Source organism: Ursus arctos, unplaced genomic scaffold (assembly GCF_023065955.2).
Source record: "Ursus arctos isolate Adak ecotype North America unplaced genomic scaffold, UrsArc2.0 scaffold_6, whole genome shotgun sequence".
Classification (NCBI taxonomy): Eukaryota; Metazoa; Chordata; class Mammalia; order Carnivora; family Ursidae; genus Ursus; species Ursus arctos.
The window spans coordinates 7,585,728-7,606,769 of NW_026623078.1; the positions used below are offsets into that span (position 1 = coordinate 7,585,728).

Here is a 21,042-nt window from a genome sequence, read left to right on the forward strand (position 1 = left end):
TCAGTCAAACTGATTATTTCTGTAAAAAAATCAGTCAAGGAACTCACAAAATAAGAGGATGTAAAATAAGACAACATATACCTAAAACATAGGGAAGAGAGGCAGAAAGAATGGGTTCAAAATTAAATGACCATCAACTTAATATAGACTGCTATATGCAGAAGAGGTTATATACAAACCTGATGGCAACCATATATCAAAAACCACTAATAAATATGCAATAATAGAAAGAAATCCAAATATATCACTAAACAAAATCAGCAAAACATGAAAGGAAGGCAAGAAAGGATCTGAGAAAATCCTCAGAAACAACCACAAAACAAAATCACAATGAGTACATATTGTCCATAGTTACTTTGAATGTCAGTAGACTAAACTCCCAATCAAAATACATAGGGTGACAAAATGGTTAAAATAACAAGACCTATCTGTATGCTGCCTACAAAAGACTCATTTTAGATGTAAAGACACCTGCAGATTGAAAGTGAGGGGATGGAGAAACATTTATCATACAGTTAGATGTCAAAAGAAAGCAGGAATAGCAATACTTATATCAGACAAAATAGACTAAAAAAAAAGATTTTGTTTATTTATTTGTCAGAGAGAGGGAAAGAGAGAACAAGCAGGGGGAGTGGGAGGCAGAGGGAGAAGAGGCTCCCCACTGAGCAAGGATCCCTATGTGGAACTCTATCCCAGGACGCTGGGATCATGACCTGAGCTGAAGGCAGACACTTAATTGACTCAGCTGCCCAGGTGCCCCACTAAATAGACTTTAAAACAGACTGTAACAAGAGACAGAGAAGGACACTATATAATGATAAAGGGGACATCCAACAAGAAGATCTAATAATTGTAAATATTTATGCAACTCAACATAACATAGCAGCACCCAAATATGTAAGATAGTTAATAACAAAATAAAGGAATTAATAATAATAGAATAATAGTAGGGGACTTTAACACTCCGCTCATTAGATAGGTCATCTAAACAGAAAATCAACAAGGAAACAGTGGCTTTGAATGACACACTGGGCCAGATGGATTAAAAAGTTATATTCAAAACATTCCATCCTAAAACAGTAGAATTTTCCAAGTGCATATAGAACACTCTCCAGAATAGATCATGAGCTAGGTTACAAAACAAGCCTCAGCAAATTCAAAAAGATCAAAGTCAACCATGCATCTTTTCTGACCACAATGCTACGAAACTACAAATCAACCACAAGAAAAAATATATAAAGACCATAAATAGATGGAGGATAAATAATAAATTTACTAAACCATAAATGGGTCAACCAGGAAATATAAAGAAATAGAAAAGTACATGAAAACAAATGAAAATGAAATGACAATGGTCCTGGTGCACCTGGTTGGCACAGGAGGTTGAGCAACTGGCTCTTGGTTTTAGCCAAGGTCGCGATCTCAGGGTCGTGGGATAGAGCCCTGCTTCTGTCTCTACACTCAGTGGGGAGTCTGCTTGAGATTCTCTCCTTCTCCCTCTCCCTCCTCCCCAAGTAAATGAATAAAAACTTAAAAACAAAACAAAACAAAACACACACACACACACACACACACAATGATCCAAACCTTTGGGCTGCAGCAAAAAATGGCTCTAAGAGGGTAGTTTGTAGCAATAGAAGCTTACCTCATGAAGCAAGAAAAATCTTGAATAAATAACCTAACCTTATACCTAAAAGAGCTAGAAAAAGAACAACAAACAAAACCTAAAACCAGCAGAAGGAAAGAAATAATAAAGTTTAGAGCAAAAATAAATGATATGGAAACTAAAGAAACAATCAAACAGACCAGTGAAACCAGGAACTGGTTCTTTGAAAAAAACAATAAAATTGATAAATCTCTATTCATACTTACCAAAAGGAAAAGCGAAAGGACCCAAACGAATAAAGTCACAAATGAGAGAGGAGAAATAACAACCAATCTACAAAAATACAAATAATTATGAGAATATTATGAAAAATTATATGCCAACAAACTGGACAATCTAGGAAAAAAATGGATAAGTTCCTAGAAACATATAAACTCCCAAAACTAAATCTAGAAGAAATAGAAAGCTTCAACAGACTGTTGACCAGCAAAGTTGAATCAGTAATCAAAAAATTCTGAACAAACATAAGTCCATGATCAAAAGCCTTCACAGGACAATTCTACCAAATATTTGAAAAAGAGTTCATACCTCTTCTTCTCAAACTATTCCAAAAAAATAGAAGTGAAAGGAAAACTTCCAAATTCGTTCTATGGCCAGTGTTACCCTCATACCAAAGATTCCACTATGGATAAAGACACTACTACAATAGAGAACTACAGGCCATGATCTCTGATGAACACAACTGCAAAAATTCTCAACAAATTACAAGCAGACAGAATCTAATACATTGAAAAAAAAATCATTCACCTCAATCAAGTGGGATTTATTCAATATTCGTAAATCAATGGGATATATCACATGAATAAGAGAAAGGATAAGAAACATATGATCATTTAAATAGATGCAGAAAAAGTGTTTTTCAAAGTATAACATCCATTCATGATAAAAACCTTCAGCAATATAGGTTTAGAAGGAACATACCTCAACATAATAATAGCTATATATGAAAAACCCACAGCTAACATCAGCTTAATGGGGAAAAACTGAGAGCTTTTCCCCTAAGGTCAGGACAAGACAAGGATGTCCACTCTCACCACTCTTATTCAACATAGTACCAGAAGTCCTAGCCACAGCAATCAGACAACAAAAAGAATTAAAAGGCATCGAAATTAGCAAGGAAGAAGTCAACTTTGACTATTGGCAAATGACATGATATTCTATGTAGAAAGCCCAAAAGACTCCACCAAAAAATTACTAGAACTGATACAGATGTCAGTAAAGTTGCAGGATAAAAATCAATGCACAGAAATCTGTTGCATTTCTATACACCAATATTGAAACAGAAATTAAGAAAACTATCCCACTTACAATTTCACCAAAAATAATAAGATACTTAGGAATAAACCTAACCAAAGAGATGAAAGTCCTGTCCTGTACTCTGAAAACTCTGGAACACTGATGAAAGAAATTGAAGATGACACGGAAGAAATGGAAAAACATTCTGTGCTCCTGGATTGGAAAAAGATTGTTTCCAAATATTGTTAAAATGTCTATACTACCCAAAGCAATCTACACATTTAATGCAATCCCTATCAAAATACAGCATTTTTTATAGAACTAGAACAAATAATTCTAAAAGTTTTATGGAACCGCTAAAGATCCCAAGTAGCTAAAGCAATCTTGAAAAAGAAAAGCAGACCTGGAGGCATCACAATTTTGGATTTCAAGTTATATTACAAAGCTGTAGTATTCAAAACGTATGGTACTGGCACAAAAATAGACACAGCATGTCAGTGGAACAGAATAGAGAACCCAGAAATGAACTCTTAACTATTTGGTCAATTAATCTTCGACAAAGCAGGAAAGAATATCCAGTGGGAAAAAGACAGTCCCTTTAACAAATGGTGTTGGGAAGATTGAACAGCTACATGTAAAAAAATGAAACTAGATCACTTCTTACATCATACACAAAAATAAATTCAAAATGGATTAAAAACCTTAATGTGAGACCTGAAGCCATATACATCCTAGAAGAGAACACAGGCAGTAACTAACCTCTGTGACATTGGCTGTAGCAATTTTTTTCTAGGTAAGTCTCTGGAGGCCAGGGAAACAAAGGAAAAAATAACTTTTGGGACTTAATCAAAACAAAAAGCTTTTGCATAGCAAAGGAAACAATCAATTAAACTGAAAGTCAACCTGTGGAGTGGGAGAAGATATTTGCAAATGACATACATGATAAAGGGTTAGTATCCAAAATATATAAAGAACTTATAAAACTCAATACCCCAAAACAAATAATCCAGTTATAAAATGGGCAGAAGACAGGAACAAACATTTCTCCAAAGAAGACATCAAGATGGCCAACAGACACATGAAAAGATGTTCAACATCACTCATCATCAGGGAAATACAAGCAAAACTACAAATGACTGATACATGGATAAAGATGTATCCATGTAAATATATACAATGTAAATGTATACTGCATGTAAATATATAGAATGGAATATTAATTGAGGTATAAAAAATGACATTAGTGGAAGTACAGAATATAATAAAAATAAGTCAGGGAGAGGAAGAGAAATACCATATGATTTCACTCATATATGGAATGTAAGAAACATAACAGAGGTAAAGGGAAAATAAAATATATAGAGAGAGACAGACCAAGAAACAGAGTCATTATAGAGAACAAACTGATGGTTACCAGAGGGGAGGATGGTGGGGGTGGGTGAAATAGGTGATGGGGATTAAGGAGTTCACTTGTGATGAGCATCAGGTAATATATGGAATTGTTGAATTAGTATATGGTATACCTGAAAATAATATAACACTGCTTGTTAACTAATTAAAATAAAAACTTTTAAAAATGTGTAAGAAGATTGCTATGTCCTGAATTTTGTTCCCCTCCCCAAAATTCGTATATTGAAGCCCTCTCAGTTGGGATAGTATTTGGTGATGGGGCCTTTGGGGGTGACTAGGTCATGAGGCTGGGTCCCTCATGATGGAATTACTGCCTTTATAAGAAGAGACATGAAGAGGGGTACCTGGGTGGCTCAGTCAGTTAAGTGTCTGCCTTCGGCTCAGGTCCTGGTCCTAGGGTCCTGGGATCAAGCCTGGTGTCAGGGTCCCTGCTCAGTGGTGAGTCGGCTTCTCCCTCAGACCCTCCCCCCTGCTCATGCTCTCTCTCACTCTCTAACTCACGTGCTTTCTCCTCGAATAAAGAAAAAGAGGGAGCGAGAGACATGTGGGAGATCTCTTTTTCTGTCTCTCTGCCCTTTGAGGACACAGCAAGAAAGTGTCCATCTGCAAGCTAGGATGAGCTCTCAACCCCAACCAAATTGACTGGCACCTTGACCTTGGACTCCCCAGTCTCCACAGATCTCAATGTCTATTTTGTAAGCCACCTGGTCTATGGAATTTTTTTATAGCAGCCTGAGCTGACTAAGACAAATTGGTACCAAGAAGTGGGATTCTGCTGTAAGAAATACTTTAAAATATGGCAGTGGCTTTGGAACTGGGTAATGAGTAGAGCCTGGAAGAGTTTTGAGTTATAGTGAGGGAGCTTCTCAAGGTGATTCTGGTGAGAGGTCAGACAAGAAATAGTAATCCTTTTATATATTTGGTTAAATAAAATATATTATCATAATTTCACCTGTTTCTTTTTATTTTCTCAATGTGGCTACTAGAAAATTTAAAATTACATGTTTCTTGCATTGGGCAGCACTGAATTAGAACTACATGTGTGAACATGGATAAATATTAAAAAACAATATTGATAAAAAATACGTCATTCAAAGCTGTGTTCAGAGGACACCATTTTATAATTTTATATAAAATATAAAAGCTTGCAAAATAATACTATACAGTTTATATATGTGTGTTTGTGATAAAAACAGGACTCTAATAAAATGCCAAGTGAAGGAGAGCTTTACTTTAGGAAGGAGGAAAACAGGAACAAGAAGAGATATGTAAAATGTCAGCTGCATCATTTAAAATAAAATGAAGGGTAATTTGCATCCTGATAACATGTGACATAGGGTGATAGGGTGAGGAGTGTATATATTTTTTATATCTTTTTTATGCTTTTCCATGTGCTTGAAATAAGTCACAATAAATAGCTATTATCTCTAATTCTTGAAATATTTCAAAGAGAATTTTCCATTTTTGGATGTTAAAACTGAGCTGTGTCATGAAAAAGGTTGCTTTGGCCGATGTCGTAGAGGTTGCTGCCTATGCTCTCCTCTATGATTTTGATGGATTCCTGTCTCACATTGAGGTCTTTCATCCATTTGGAGTTTATCTTTGTGTATGGTGTGAGAGAGTGGTCAAGTTTCATTCTTTTGCATGTAGCTGTCCAATTTTCCCAGCACCATTTAATGAAGAGACTGTCTTTTTTCCGCTGGATGTTTTTTCCTGCTTTATCAAAGATTAGTTGCCCAAAGAGCCGAGGGTCCATTTCTGGGTTCTCTATTCTGTTCCATTGGTCTATGTGTTTGTTTTTGTGCCAGTACCATGCTATCTTTGTGATCACAGCTTTGTAGTACAGCTCAAAATCCAGCAACGTGATGCCCCCAGCATCGTTTTTCCTTTTCAACAATTCCTTGGCGATTCGGAGCCTTTTCTGGTTCCATACAAATTTAAGGACTATTTGTTCCAGTTCTTTGAAAAATGTCCTTGGTATTTTGATCGGGATAGCATTGAAAGTGTAGATTGCTCTGGGTAGCGTAGACATTTTAACTATGTTAATTCTTCCAATTCCATGAGCGTGGAATATTTTTCCATCTTTTTGTGTCTTCTTCAATGTCTTCCAAGAGTGATTTGTAGTTTCTAGAATATAGATCCTTTACGTCTCTGGTTAAGTTATTTCTGAGGTAACATATGATTTTTTGGTGCTATTGTAAGTGGGATGGATTCCCTAATTTCTCTTTCTTCAGTCTCATTATTCATGTATAGAAATGCACTGATTTCTGAGCATTGATTTTGTATCCCACCACATTACTGAATTGCTCTATAACTTCTAAACGTTTGGGTGTGGATTCTTTTGGGTTTTCCATATAGAGTATCATGTCATCTGCGAAGAGAGATAGTTTGACTTCTTCTTTGCCGATTTGGATACCTTTGATCCCTTTTTGTTGTCTGATTGCTGTTGCAAGGACTTCTAGTACTATGTTGAATAATAATGGCAAGAGTGGGCTTCCTTGTCATGTTCCTGATCTTAAGGGAAAGGCTTGCAGCTTTTCCCCATTGAGAATGATATTTGCTGTAGGCTTTTCCTAGATGGTTTTTATGAGATTGAGGAATGTACCCTCTATCCCTACACTCTGAAGGGTTTTAATCAGGAAAGGATGCTGTATTTTGTCAAATGCTTTTTCTGCATCTATTGAATCATATGATTTTTGAAAAAACTGAGAAATGGGAGAGTCTGTGAAGTTACTTATCCAAAGTCACAAAACAAATAGCTGAGGTGCAATTCAAAACCGTCTTTCTTGTTCCAATACTCATAGTCCTTTCTTATTAATCGGATTCTGTGATATAAAGGTGAAATGTAAACAAGCTTATGAACTGCAGACTTCTCTGACCTACCTTTGACTTTTCCCCTTCTTCCAGTGCCAGGCACACATGCACCTCTGCACTAATGTGCATGCACACACCCACACACGTTTGTGTATATGCATACCACATCCGTTCTGAAAGAATATGTGTTCCGTACTGTCAGGCTTGGGCTAACATATGTGGTGTCTGGTGAGCTTTAGTTCCTTTCTGTGTCCAGGTAAGGAGACTTCCTACATTCTTCAGGGATTATCAGCTCAAGGAGAGTTCTAAACTACAATATGTAAAGTGATAGTTTCTAGTTAACTTTTCCTAAGGGTGTTTGTTTTTACTTTTAGCTTCCTCTTGGAAATGCCTATGTGAAAAAAAATATGAGTTGTTCTGCTAGTTAACGCATTGTTTGTATCTTTGATTGACTGCTAAAGACATTATTTGTTGTGTTCCTCATTGTCTTTTACATAGAGACCCTTCTACAAATCAAGGAAAAAAACCTTCCAGAAAATAAAGTGCGAACTTAAAAACATATTAAATTTAAAACCAAACGCTTGCATTAACTACTGTATGGGCTAAAAATGATAGCTAACATTAACTAAACGCTTAATGTGTTAGGCATTATTATATCTCCAATTTATAGATGAGGAAACAAAGGCATAGGGAAGTTAAGTAAATTGCATAAGGTAACCAGCTAGTGAAGGGCAGGGCTGAGCCAGAGACAATGCAGGAGTCAAATGCTGCCTTTATTGGTAAAAGATTTTTTAAGCTATACTGCTCCAAGTGATCTTTCTTCTCCACACCTGTATCTGCTGTGCCAAACGTGTCTTGAATTATTCATATATTACTTTGTATTTGTAGTTTAGTTCTTACTTGTTCCAGTTTTGAAATCAATTATAAGTATGTGAGAGCAAGGATAGACTTGAAAATTTCCTTGTATTAGCTATAGCAGCTTAGGGAACACGTGGATAGTCTGCATTCAATGTATTCTTTTTTTTTAAAAATTTTATTATTTTATTTTCTAATTTTTTTAAATAATTTTTTATTATATTATGTTAGTCACCGTACAGTACATCCCTAGTTTTTGATGTAAAGTTCCATGATTCATTACTTCTGTTTAACAACCAATGCACCATGCAATAACGTGCCCTCCTTAATACCCATCACCAGCCTATCCCATTCCCCCACGCTTCTCCCCTCTGAAGCCCTCAGTTTGTTTCCCAGAGTCCATAGCCTCTCATGGTTCATTCCCTCTTCTGTTTACCCCCCCTTCTTCTTCCCTTTGTTCTACCGATTTTCTTACTTCTTATGTTCCATAAATGTGTGAAACCATATGATAATTGTCTTTCTCTGCTTGACTTATTTTGCTTAGCATTATCTCCTCCAGTCACGTCCATGTTTTGCTGCAAATGTTGAGAAATCATTCTTTTTGATGGCTGAGTAATATTTCATTGTATATATGGACCACATCTCTCTTAATCCAGTCATCTGTTGAAGGGCATCTCGACTCCTTCCACGATTTATCTATTGTGGACAATGCTGATATGAACATTGGGGTACATATGGCCCTTCTGTTCACTATGTCTGTATCTTTGGGGTAAATACCCAGTAGTGCAATTGCTGGATTATAGGGTAGCTCAATATTTAACTTTTTAAGGGACCTCCACACTGTTTTCCAGAGTGGCTGTACCAACTTGCATTCCCACCAACGATGTAGGAGGGATCCCCTTTCTCCACATCCTCTCCAGCAATTGTTGTTTCTTGCCTTGTAAATTTTTGCCATTCTAACTGTCGTAAGGTGGTATCTCAGTGTGGTTTTGATTTGAATTTCCCTGATGGCTAATGATTTTGAACATTTTTTCATGTGTCTGTTAGCCCTCTATATGTCTTCATTGGAAAAGTGTCTGTTCATATCTTCTGCCTATTTTTTGATTTGATTATTTGTTTCTCGTGTATTGAGTTTGAGAAGTTCTTTGTAGATCTTAGATACCAGTCTTTTATCCGTAGCATCATTTGCAAATATCTTCTCCCATTCTGTGGGCTGCCACTTAGTTTTTTTGACTGTTTCCTTGGCTGTGCAGAAGCTTTTTATCTTGATGAAGCCCCATAAGTTCATTTTATCTTTTGTTTCTCTTGCCTTTGGGGATGTGTCATGAAAAAGGTTGCTTTGGCCGATGTCGTAGAGGTTGCTGCCTATGTTCTCCTCTAGAATTTTGATGAATTCGTGTCTCACATCGAGGTCTTTCATCCATTTGGAGTTTATTTTTGTGTATGGTGTGAGAGAGTGGTCAAGTTTCATTCTTTTGCATGTAGCTGTCCAATTTTCCCAGCACCATTTATTGAAGAGACTGTCTTTTTTCCACCGAATTTTTTTCCTGCTTTGACAAAGAATAGTTGCCCAAAGAGCCGAGGGTCCATTTCTGGGGTCTCTATTCTGTTCCATTGGTCTGTGTGTCTGTTTTTGTGCCACAGCTGTCTTTATGATCACAGCTTTGTAGTACAGCTTGAAATCCGGCAACGTGATGCTGCCAGCTTTGTTTTTCCTTTTTAACAATTCCTTGGCGATTCAGGGACTTTTCTGGTTGCACACAAATTTAAGGGCTGTTTGTTCCAGTTCCTTGAAAAATGTCATAGGTATTTTGATCGGGATAGAATTGGAAGTGTAGATTGCTTGGGTAGCATGGACATTTTAACTATATTAATTCTTCTGATCCATGAACATGGAATATTTTTCCATCTCTTTGTGTCTTCTTCAATGTCTTCCAAGAGTGATTTGTAGTTTCTAGAATATAGATCCATTACCTCTCTGGTTAAGTTAATTCTGAGATAACGTATGATTTTTGGCGCTATTGTAAATGGGATGGATTCCCTAATTTCTCTTTCTTCAGTCTCATTGTTTCTGTATAGAAATGCAACTGATTTCTGAGCATTGATTTTGTATCCCGCCACATTACTGAATTGCTCTATAAGTTCTAGTGTTTGGGGGTGGAGTCTTTTGGATTTTCCGTATAGAGTAGCATGTCATCTGCGAAGAGAGACAGTTTGACTTCTTCTTTCCCGATTTGGATACCTTTTATCCCTTTTTGTTGTCTGATTGCTGTTGCAAGGACTTCTAGTACTATGTTGAATAATAATGGTGAGAGTGGGCATCCTTGTCGTGTTCCTGATCTTAAGGGAAAGGCTTTCAGCTTTTCCCCATTGAGAATAATATTTGCTGTAGGCTTTTCCTAGATGGTTTTTATGAGATTGAGGAATGTACCCTTTATCCCTACACTCTGAAGGGTTTTAATCAGGGAAGGATGCTGTATTTTGTCAAATGCTTTTTCTGCATCAGTTGAGAGGATCATATGGTTCTTGACTCTTTTCTTGTTGATATGATCTGTCACACTGATCAATTTGCGAATGTTGAACCACCCTTGCATTCCAAGGATGAATCCCAGTTGATTGTGATGGATAATCCTTTTAATGTACTGTTGGATCCTATTAGCTAGGATCTTGTTGAGAATTTTTGCGTTCATATTCATCAGGGATATTGGTCTGTAATTCTCCTTTTTGATGGGGTCTTTGCCTGGTTTGGGGATCAAGGTAATACTGGCCTCATAGAATGAGTTTGGTAGTTTTCCTTCTGTTTCTATTTTTTGAAACAGCTTCAGGAAAATAGGTATTATTTCTTCTTTGAATGTTTGGTAGAATTCTGTCAGGAATGTTTAGGGAGTCCGCAACCCCTGGACTCTTGTTTTTGGGGAGGTTTTTGATCACTGCTTCAATATCTCCATAATTAATCGGTCTTTTTAAATAATCAATTTCTTCCTGTTTCAGTCTTGGTAGTTTATGGGTTTCCAAGAAGGCATCCATTTCTTCCAAGTTGTTTATTGTATTGGCATAAAGATGTTGATAAGTCTAATGATCCTTCCTATTTCCTTGGTGTTGGTTTTGATCTCTCCCTTTCATTCATAATTTTATTAATTTGGGTCCTTTCTCTATTCCTTTGAATAAGTCTTGCCCAGTGGGTTATGGATCTTATTTATTCTTTCAAAGAACTGGCTTCTAGTTTTGTTGATCCGCTCTTCTGTGCTCCTGGTTTCTAATTCATTGATCTCTGCTCTAATCTTGATTACCTGCCTTCTTGTGTGTGTGTTAGGCCTGTGCTTCTGTTCCTGTTCCAGCTTTTGAGGTGAGAATATAAAAACTGCATTTTAGATTTTTCTGTTCTTTTTAGTGAGGCTTGGATGGCTATGTATTTTCCCCTTAGGACTGCCTTTGCAGTGTCCCATAGGTTTTGGACCATTGTGTTTTCATTCTCTTTGGTCTCCAAAAATTGCTTAAGCTGATTTTTAATTTCCTGGTTTACCCAATCATTCTTGAGCAGGATGGTTCTTAGTTTCTAAGTGTTTGAGTTTCTTCCAAATTTTTCCTTGATTGCGTTCTAGTTTCAAAGCACTGTGGTCTGAGAATATGCAGGGAATAATCTCAGTCTTTTGGTATCGGTAGAGACCTGTTTTGTGACCCAGTATATGGTCTATTCTGGAGAAGGTTCTGTGTGCATTCAAAAAGAATGAGTATTCTGTTGTTCAGTTGTGTAGTGTTGTGTGTATATCTATGAGGTCCATCGGGTCAGAATGTCATTCAAAGCTCTTGTTTCTTTGTTGATTTTCTTGTTCGGTGATCTATCTATTGCTGACAGCAGAGTATTGAGGTCCCCTACTAGTAACGTATTATTATCCTTATGTCTCTTTATTCTGGCTAGGAGTTGGCTTGTGTATCTAGCTGCTCCCCTGTTGGGGGCATATATATTTATAATTGTCATATCCACTTGTTGGATACATCATTAAGAATAATACAGTGTCCTCTGTATCTCTAACTACAGTCTTTAGTTTAAAATTTAATCTGTCTGATATGAGAATTGCTACCCCAGCTTTCTTTTGAGGTCCGTTGGCATGAAAAATGGTTTTCCATCCCTTCACTTTCAGTCTGGATGTATCTTTAGGTTCAAGATGAGTCTGTTGTAGACAGCCAATGGATGGGTCATGTCTTTTTATCCAATCTGCAACCCTCTGGCATTTATGGGAGCATTTAGGCCATTCACATTGAGAGTGATTATTGAGAGATTTGATTTTAATGATGTCATATTGCCTGTGAAGTCTTTGTTTTTATAGATTGTAAATTTCTGTTCTGTATCACTCTTGGGGTCTTTTTACCTTTATGAAACCCTCCTTAATATTTCTTGTAGTGCTGGCTTTGTGGTCACATATTCTTTCAGTTTCTGCTGGTTTTGGAAGGTCCTTGTCTCTCCTTCAATTCTGAATGACAGCCTTGCTGGATAAGGGATCCTTGGCTATATGTTCTTCTCAGTTAGAGCTCTGAAAATACCTTGCCAACCCTTCCTGGCCTGCCAGGTCTTTGCAGACAGGTGTGACGTTATTGTGATATTCCTCCCTCTGTACGTGAGGATTTTCTTCCCCCTGGCGGCTTTCAAGACTGTATCCTTGGATCTAATATTTGCGAATTGCAGTATGATGGGTCGTGGTGTAGGTCTGTGGTTATTGACCTTGGGAGGGTTCCTCTCTGCCTCTTGGACACACATACTTGTTTCCTTGGTAGATTAGGGAAGTTCTCAGCTATGATTTGTTCAAATATCTCTTCTAGACGTCTCTCTTTCTCCACTCCCTTGGGAATGCCGATGATTCTGAAATTGGAACGTTTCATTGAGTCAGTATTCTGCTATAATCTACATTCTTGAGATTGGATTTTTTTGAGCCACATTTCCATTTTTACCTTCTCTTCTACCATCCCATCTTCCAATTCACCCATTTGTTTTTCTGCCTCTTTTACTCTGTCCGTTAGAGCATCTAGTTTTGACTGCATTTGATTCATAGCATTTTTAATTTCTGCCAGATTCGCTCTCATTTCCACCCTTAGAGATTCTATATTCTCGTTAATATTTTCATTAATATTTTTTCAAGCCTACACATCATCTTGACCATTGTTACTCTGAACTCCATTTCTGATAATTTGGTTTTATCCATATCCATCAGTTCTCTGGCAGAGGCCACAGTCTCTGTGTCCTTTCTTAGCTGAGAGTTCCTCCTCCTCGTCATTCTGATGAGGAGAGGTTGTGCGAATGCCCAAAGCCCAAATTATTGACCAGGACCCAGGTAGTGTGCACTTGTTTTATAGGGACCTTAGGGATGTGGCCTTCTTGATTTTTCATCCTGCCTTCTGGGGGAGGGGCCTGCTGCACTGATACTAAGGCAACCCTGTTTGGGTAGTGTTGCCCCGTCCTCTGTGAGGGGGTGGTGGGTATTTGCACAATGTGAACCAGTGTTTCTGGGCTTTTGTTCTCTGGCGGCTTTCCCTGGTGGATTTCTGTGACTCTTCTGAGAGTCAGAGCAGCAGTGGCCCTATCCCAACCTCTTTCTCAGAACAGAGATATTGCAGTCTGCTCTCCACTGAGCTCTCCTGGCCTCTTTAACTCTGTTTCTGTCGGAGCTGTTAAAAACACTGCAGTGTCCCGGGATGTGCGCCCCACAGCCACTCTCCCAGTCCTGGCTTCCATGGCTGGCATTGTCCTTTTTGCTTCTAACACCGCCAGCTGCCCCCAGTTCCCGCACACGCTCCAGAGTTCCCTGTTTAAGTGTGGTTCACACGTGCTCTGGAGCTCCAGATTTCAGTGTGGTCGTGCATTCGCTCCCTGTCTCACAGTAGCTGTCTGGTTCTCGTGAGCACTCCAGAGCTCTGGCTTGCTTTCATTGTGGTTGCGTGGGTGCTCCTGAGCTCCTGGTTTCAGTCTAGTTTGAGTGTGAGCTCCGGAGCTCTGGTTTTCAGTTTGGACAGGGGCATGCTCTGGAGCTTCCAGTTTCATTCTGGTTCCACTGAGCGCTCCGGGGCTGCCGTTTTCAGTCTGGTCGCGCGTGCTTCCGAGCTCCTGGTATCAGTCCGGTTCCACTGAGTGCTCCACAGCTCCAATTTTCAGACTGGTCCCGTGCGCGTTCCTGGGCTCTCGGTCTCAGTCTGCTTTCCTGCGGGTGCCAGTCTGTGATCCAGCCTGCTCCCCAGTGCAGGCGTATACTGCTTCCCGGTGGCCGAGTCTGAGCGCTTCATCCCCTTCCGTTCATCTTCCGATATCTGTGCATGGATTCAGGGCTCCCTGCTTCCTACCTCAATACTCATCGCTGGAGATGTTCATTTGTAGACATCCAGATGTATCTTCCTACGTCTCGGGCTGATCTCGTGGGTGGTAAGGATGGTCTGGTAGATATCCAGCTCGACTCAGGGTACCAGCTGAAAAAAGGGTCCCCTACTCCTCCGCCATCTCCCCCCCCCCCCAGAAGACTCATCTTATCCCTCTTCTCTTAACCCCTTGCAGTCTCCTATTCACTCTCTTGAACCAAGTGTCCGCTACAGTGCCAGGGACACAGTCCACGTTGATCCATCAAAATAAACAGGGCTCCTCATGAGGGACCCCATGCCTACCCTACAAATTGAGTGGGTACAGAAGATCCATTTCAACTAAATGTACTGTTTTCATTTAATAAATTTAAAAAAATTTAAAGGTATTAAATTAGAAGAGCTTACTAATACACTGGAAAATTAGAATGTTGAAGGATAAATTGTTGCTGATGTTAGAACAAAATGGGACTGACCTGTGAATCCAAGTATTGGGAAAATAAAATACCTACCACACTTAAATATTTTAGTGTGTGTCTAAGTAAAGACAGACGACATCACAGAAAACGTTTTTTGATTCTTCTGTCCAGGATTCGCTATGTGATATGATCTCCTGTTTTATAATCCACTTTAAAAAAAAAGTTGAAGTAGAAATTTGAGTAGGATAAAGTAAGAAACATTTTAGGAATTGTTAGTAAAAAGAGGCAATGACTCATATTCTTAAATAGGAACCATTGATAGTAATTTCAAAATAAAAGTTTAACCTTTAAGTAACTATTTACAAAGTTATTTCAATGAATGTTACCAGAGGAGAATGGAGCAAAGGCATATATAAATATGGACTTGTATAAAGAGTTATCCAAATTTAATTGCATTTCTTTTAATATTTTTCAGAGCTCTACAGAAATTTCGGAATATTCATCAGATAGTGAAAAGGAAGAGGACTCAGAGAATGTCGTGTTCATTGATTCAGAATCCTCTCCGAAATACCACATGGATTTTGGATTTGATGATAGACAGATGATGGAGAGACCTATAAAGCAGAGGGTGAAATCTGCAGAGACTGTTTTGTACACACCTCAGAAACAGACATTTCCCAGGACTCCAGAAACATCAGCAAACAAGAAGAAGCTTCTAAGGTTAAATTACACCTTTTTAAAAATCTTTCTTTATCTTTCTTTAAAATCCAAATACCTGAAATGTTAATTTAGAAATACTTAAACTTGTTTAGTAGGGGACGAAAATTTACAATATAATTGTAACTTTGATAAGCTATTATAGAAGTTCTAATTTCTGGAGATGATATAGGGAACGGTTTATCCAAGTCAAGCATTGATTGTTTCAGTCATGACAGCTTATATGAATGCTTTCCTTAGTGGGATTGGTTATTTGGGTTTATCAAATTTTATTGAGCATCAGCATTCCAGATACTTAGATAATTAAGACAAGTAAAAGCATATTCCTGTTTTCGCATAAGTTATATTACGAAGATGGAAAGAGAAATAAATATATTCAGGTTAATTTTACAAGTATGGTTATAGAGATTGTCCAAGGGAATACTTGCAAATGCAAGGATGTATAAGAGAGCAAAGACACACAGATAGGAAACTGCCTGGTATGTATATGAATAACCACAAGGGGCAGGCCACTGGGGGGTCAAGCAGGACATGTGAAGGGAATAAGAGTATGCCTTCTAAGATCCGTGTCCCAATCCTGTGTAATACATGGTCTCTTTGTGTTTTAAATTAGAACAAAACAATGAAAACAAAATTTCAATGAAAGTGAGAACTTGTGGGAAGCAGTGCCACAAAAGCAAACTTAGTAGAGAGTTTCAAGGCAAAAAGGAGTTTCAGTAGAAAGAGTAAATGTGGCAATGAAAAACACACAGGTTTGGATCTGTTTAGGAAATGTTTATGTCAAGAGAGGGCAGGTACAGTGTGTACTGAGTACTCAGTGGCAATGTTAGTGAACCAGCAGGGGAGGAAACCAGGGACCCATGGCTCAAGGAGTGTCCAGGACAAAGAGTAGAGACAGTGCTGTGATTCTTTTGCTAGGACTGGGATTTCAGGCAAGAAGTCAGATGTGCAGATTAGCTGCTAGTGGCTTGAAAGGGATCTCAGGTTCAAGGAGTCAACAGAGGAAAGATGAGGACTATTTAGAGAATAATGAGGAGGACCCAGTGGAGACAGAGTGGTCCAGGGAAGGAAGTAGGGAAGGGGCATCAGGAGAGGAGAGACCTGTCTTAAGTGTAGGAGTGGAGGGACAAGTATAAGGATGTCACAGGGTCTAGCGGAATGGGTGTAGCATGGTGGGTCGGTTCATGCCTATTCACCATATATATATGTTTATAACATAAAATAACTCAGGCTTTATGCCCAAAGTAGAGAAACTTAAAGCCTCAAAAGAGAATGGTGGTGGTTTGTATTAATCTCTGGAAGGAACATGAAAAGAAGAAATTAGAGGGATTTGAATGTCTTTGTTGTTGAAGTCGATGCCACGCAATTACAGAAAGCCATGTCCCCAACCCTCGTGGGGGCCTACTATGTTCTGAGCAGTGTTGCATATCCTGGAGACATAGCAACTAAAGCCCTGACTGTGTAGGGGAGTGTGTGATGAGGACCTAAGAAGTAAAGTAGAAGTAATGTCAAAAGAAGATAAACTTTATGGAAAGAAAGCAGAAACGAGGGATCAAGAATGGCTAAGAGGTGTGGGGAAGGGCATTCCATGGAGCTGACATTGCCTTAAGAGGGGGGTGCGGGGGATCTGATGGTTTTGTTTTATTTGGTTTTTCTTTTTGTTTGTTTGTTTGGTTGGTTGGTTTGGTTTTTCTTGATGAGAAAATCATGAGGCCTTATTTTTTAATTTTTTATTTTTTTTTGAGGGAAGGAATTGTTAGCCTTTTACTTTCTTGTAAATTGACCATATACATTCTTTATACAGTTTATATACTGGGGTCAGAATTTTTATTATTGTTTTGCTTCTATACTTTCAAAGAAAAATTGAATTTTTTTTTCCCCACTACCTTTGCTGTTTGACATTGAGGTGTATTTGGCAAGAATGTATGAAGGTTTCTATTTTATGTGGTCAGTTCTATCAGTTGGTCTTATTGTGTCACCCACCCACCCCATTACTTTATAAAAGTAGAAAATTGGTCTGCATTCTTAGTAGTAATAGTCTCTTTTTACATTTGTTCTTTTTTCTTTCAGTCTTATGAAAATATAAATAATATACAGCACTGTTTAAGGTGTATAGTGTAATGACTTGACTTACATATATTGTGAAATGATGACCACTATAAGTTGTTAACATCATCACCTCATATATACCAAAAAAAAAAAAAAAAAAAAAAAAAAATGTTTTTTTCCTTGTGATAAGATCTTTTAGGATCTACTCTCTCAGCAGCTTTCCAGTATACCATATAGCAGTGTTAACCGTAGGCCTCATGTTGTACGTTACATGTCCAATACTTATTTATCTTGTAACTGGAAGTTTGTATTCTTTGATCACCTTCCTCCAGTTCTGCCCCCCACGCCACCTGTGGTCACCACAAATCTAATCTTTTTTTCTACGAGTTTGTGGTGGGTTGTTTGTTTTTGTTTTTGTTTTGTTTTGTTTTTAGATTCCACATATAAGTGAGATCATACAGTATGTATCTTTCTCTGTCTAACTTATTTCACTTAGCATAATGCCTTCAAGGTCCACCGATGTTGTCACAAATGACAGAAGTTCCTTCTCTTTTTGTGGCTGAATAATAATTCAGTCAGTGTGTGTGTGTGTGTGTGTGTGTGTATGTGTGTACCATTTTCTATATTCATTCATCTGTCAGTGGACTCTCAGGTTGTTTCCATTTTTTGGCTATTGTAAATAATGCTGCAGTGAACATGGGGATGCAGATACCTCTTCAAAATAGTGATTCATTTCCTTCAGATATATACACAGCAGTGGGATTGCTGGATCATATAGTCTATTTTTAATTTTTTGAGGAATCTCTATACTGTTTTTCATAGTGGCTGCACCAACTTACATTTCCACCAACAGTGCCCATGAGATTCTTTTTCTGCATATCTTTTTTTTTTTTTTTAAAGATTTTATTTATTTATTTGACGGAGAGACAGCCAGCCAGATAGGGAACAGGGGGAGTGGGAGAGGAAGAAGCAGGCTTCCAGCGGAGGAGCCTGATGTGGGGCTCGATCCCCTAACACCGGGATCACGCCCTGAGCCGAAGGCAGACGCTTAATGACTGTGCTACCCAGGCGCCCCCTTTTTCTGCATATCTTAACAATAATTTGTTATCTCTTGCCTTTTTGATGATAATCATTCCAACAAGTGTGAGGTGATGATTAGTGATGTCGAACACCTTTTCCTGTACCTGTTGGTCATTTAAATATCTTCTTTAGAAAAATGTCTGTTCATGTTCTTTGCCCATTTTTTTAAAAATTGGGTTATTCGTTTTTTTGCTATTGAGTTGTGTAAATTCTTTATGTATTTTGTATATTAACTCTTTATCAAGTATGTGACTTGTAAATATTTTCTCTTATTCTGTAGGCTGCCTTTTCATTTTGTTGATTATTTCTTTTACTGTGTAGAAGCTTTATAGTTTGATGTAGTCCCACTTGTTCATTTTATTCCTTGTGGTTTAGGTGTCATCCAAAAAAATTACTGCCAAGACCCATGTCAAGGAGCTTTTTTTCTATATTTTCTTCTAGGAGTTTTATGGTTTTATGGATTAGGTTTTTAATCCACTTTGAGTTAATTTTTGTGAGTAGTGTAAGAATAGGAGTCTAGTTTCATTCTTTTACATGTAAATATCCAATTTTCCCAGCACCATTTATTGAAGAGACTGTCTTTTCTCCATTGGATATTCTTGGCACCCTTATCAAATTTTAGTTGACTCTGTATACATGGGTTTATTTCTGGGCTTTGTATTCTCTTCCATTGGTCTATACGTGTCTGTTTTTATGCCAGTACCATATTGTTTTGATTGCTGTAGCTTTATCATATAGCTTGAAATCAGCATGTGTGAAGTCTCCCACTTCATTGTATTTTCTCAGGATTGCTTTGGCTATTTGGGGTTCTTGTGGTTCCATACACATTTTAGGATTGCTTTTTCTATTTCTGTGAAAATGCCATTGGAATCTTGATAGGGATTGCATTGAATCTATAGATGGCTTTGGGTAGTTGTGGGCATTTTAACAATATCAATTCTTTCAATCCATGAACATTGGATATCTTTCCATATATTTGTGTTTTCTGCATTTTTTTCATCATGATTCTGTATATAAAAAATCCTAAAAACTCCATTAAAAAACTGTTAGATCTAATCAATGAATTCAGTAAAGTTGCAGAATATGAAATTAACATACAAATATCAGTAGCAGATCCATATATACACTAGCAACAGATTAACAGAAAAATAAATTAAAAAGATGATCTCATTTACAATAGCATCAAAAACAGTAAAATAGGGATAAATTTAACCAAGGAGATGAAAGAGCTCTACCCTGAAAACTATACAACATTGATGAAAGAAATCATGAGGCTTTTGACTATGTTCATTTGTACATTATATATCTGAATAGGATATGGTTCTGACCTTCAGTGACAGTGCTGGTGCTAGATGTAGGCTCCCATGTACAGATGGTTTTAAAGCACCAGCAGGGTCAGTTTGCAGGAGATCAAATGCAGATTGAAAGGAATATCTCTCTGTGAGGCCTGAGCCCTAGGCATTCTGCAGTCGTTGGGGCCCAGAGGAAGAGGCTGCTGTGGGAGGGATCAAATCTAAAGAGTGTGGTGTCCTGGAAGTCAAGTAAAGATGTGTCTTTGAGAAGGAAAAAGGGCAACCAACTGGGATGGATGCTGCTGGGTTGCACTGTGGAGGGCAAGGAATGTGGGGCTTTCTCAGTGTTATGGTTGGGCTAAGCCAGACTGCTGTGGGTTTAAAGAGAATGGAAAAAAGAGAAACTGAAGACAACTTGAATAGAAAATTCTTTGGTGGAGTTTTGCTTTAGGAGGTGTAGAGAAGTTGTTGTTAACTAGAAGGAATGTGGAGATTGAGATTTTTTTTTTTATGGGTGGGAATTATAGCACATGTTGTATATTGACAGCAAAGGTCCTCAGTAGGGGAAAGAAAGGATAACTACTGGTATTGTGTCTGATTTGGTGACAGGAGTGTGCAAATGGAGGGGTATGCTGGGTCAGGAGCATAGACAGTCATCTGTGGACAGAGGGCAGAGTCTCCTCAGATTCAGGTTGCAGGTAGCTATATATGGCAGTGGGAACTCAAGTTCTTTCTGATCACTTCCATTTTGTCAGTGAAATGGAAATTATTTTCATTAGCTGAGAGTAATGACAAGGAGATGGCATTGGAGGAATGAGGATAGAGAGTAGATACATAGTCCTGTAGTGGGGGAGTCAATGGACAAGGGATGTGCATTGGGATTGTTTGGCAAGATAAGGTTCTATTGGGAGTTGTCATTTTGAGTTTGAGATCAACCAGTCAATATGGATTGAACTATAGGGCTGCAAATGTGGAACAGGCAGAGCTTGAGATTGTACAGTGAGTACAATGAAAGTAGTCAATAAAAGTTCCATGTAGTGACTGTAATATTGGACTATGAAATCTAGACCAGGTAAGGTAGGAAATAAGAACAGGCAGGGTGTGGAGTACAAAGAGATGGGGGGTAGGACCAGCCTATTCTAGATTGGGAAGAGGTTGGTCAAAC

General features: G+C 38.1%; 1 protein-coding gene across 5 annotated transcripts in view; it reads left to right on the top strand.

Annotated features, from left to right (window-relative positions):
- The window catches only part of SPIDR (scaffold protein involved in DNA repair), a 478,698-nt gene that overhangs the window by 126,892 nt on the left and 330,764 nt on the right, over window positions 1-21,042 (top strand). For all 5 annotated transcript variants that reach the window (XM_057307780.1, XM_057307781.1, XM_044390348.3 and 2 more), the window contains one exon: window positions 15,215-15,459. In XM_057307780.1, coding sequence (XP_057163763.1) covers window positions 15,215-15,459 — 245 coding nt within the window. The remainder of the gene's footprint in view (window positions 1-15,214; window positions 15,460-21,042) is intronic.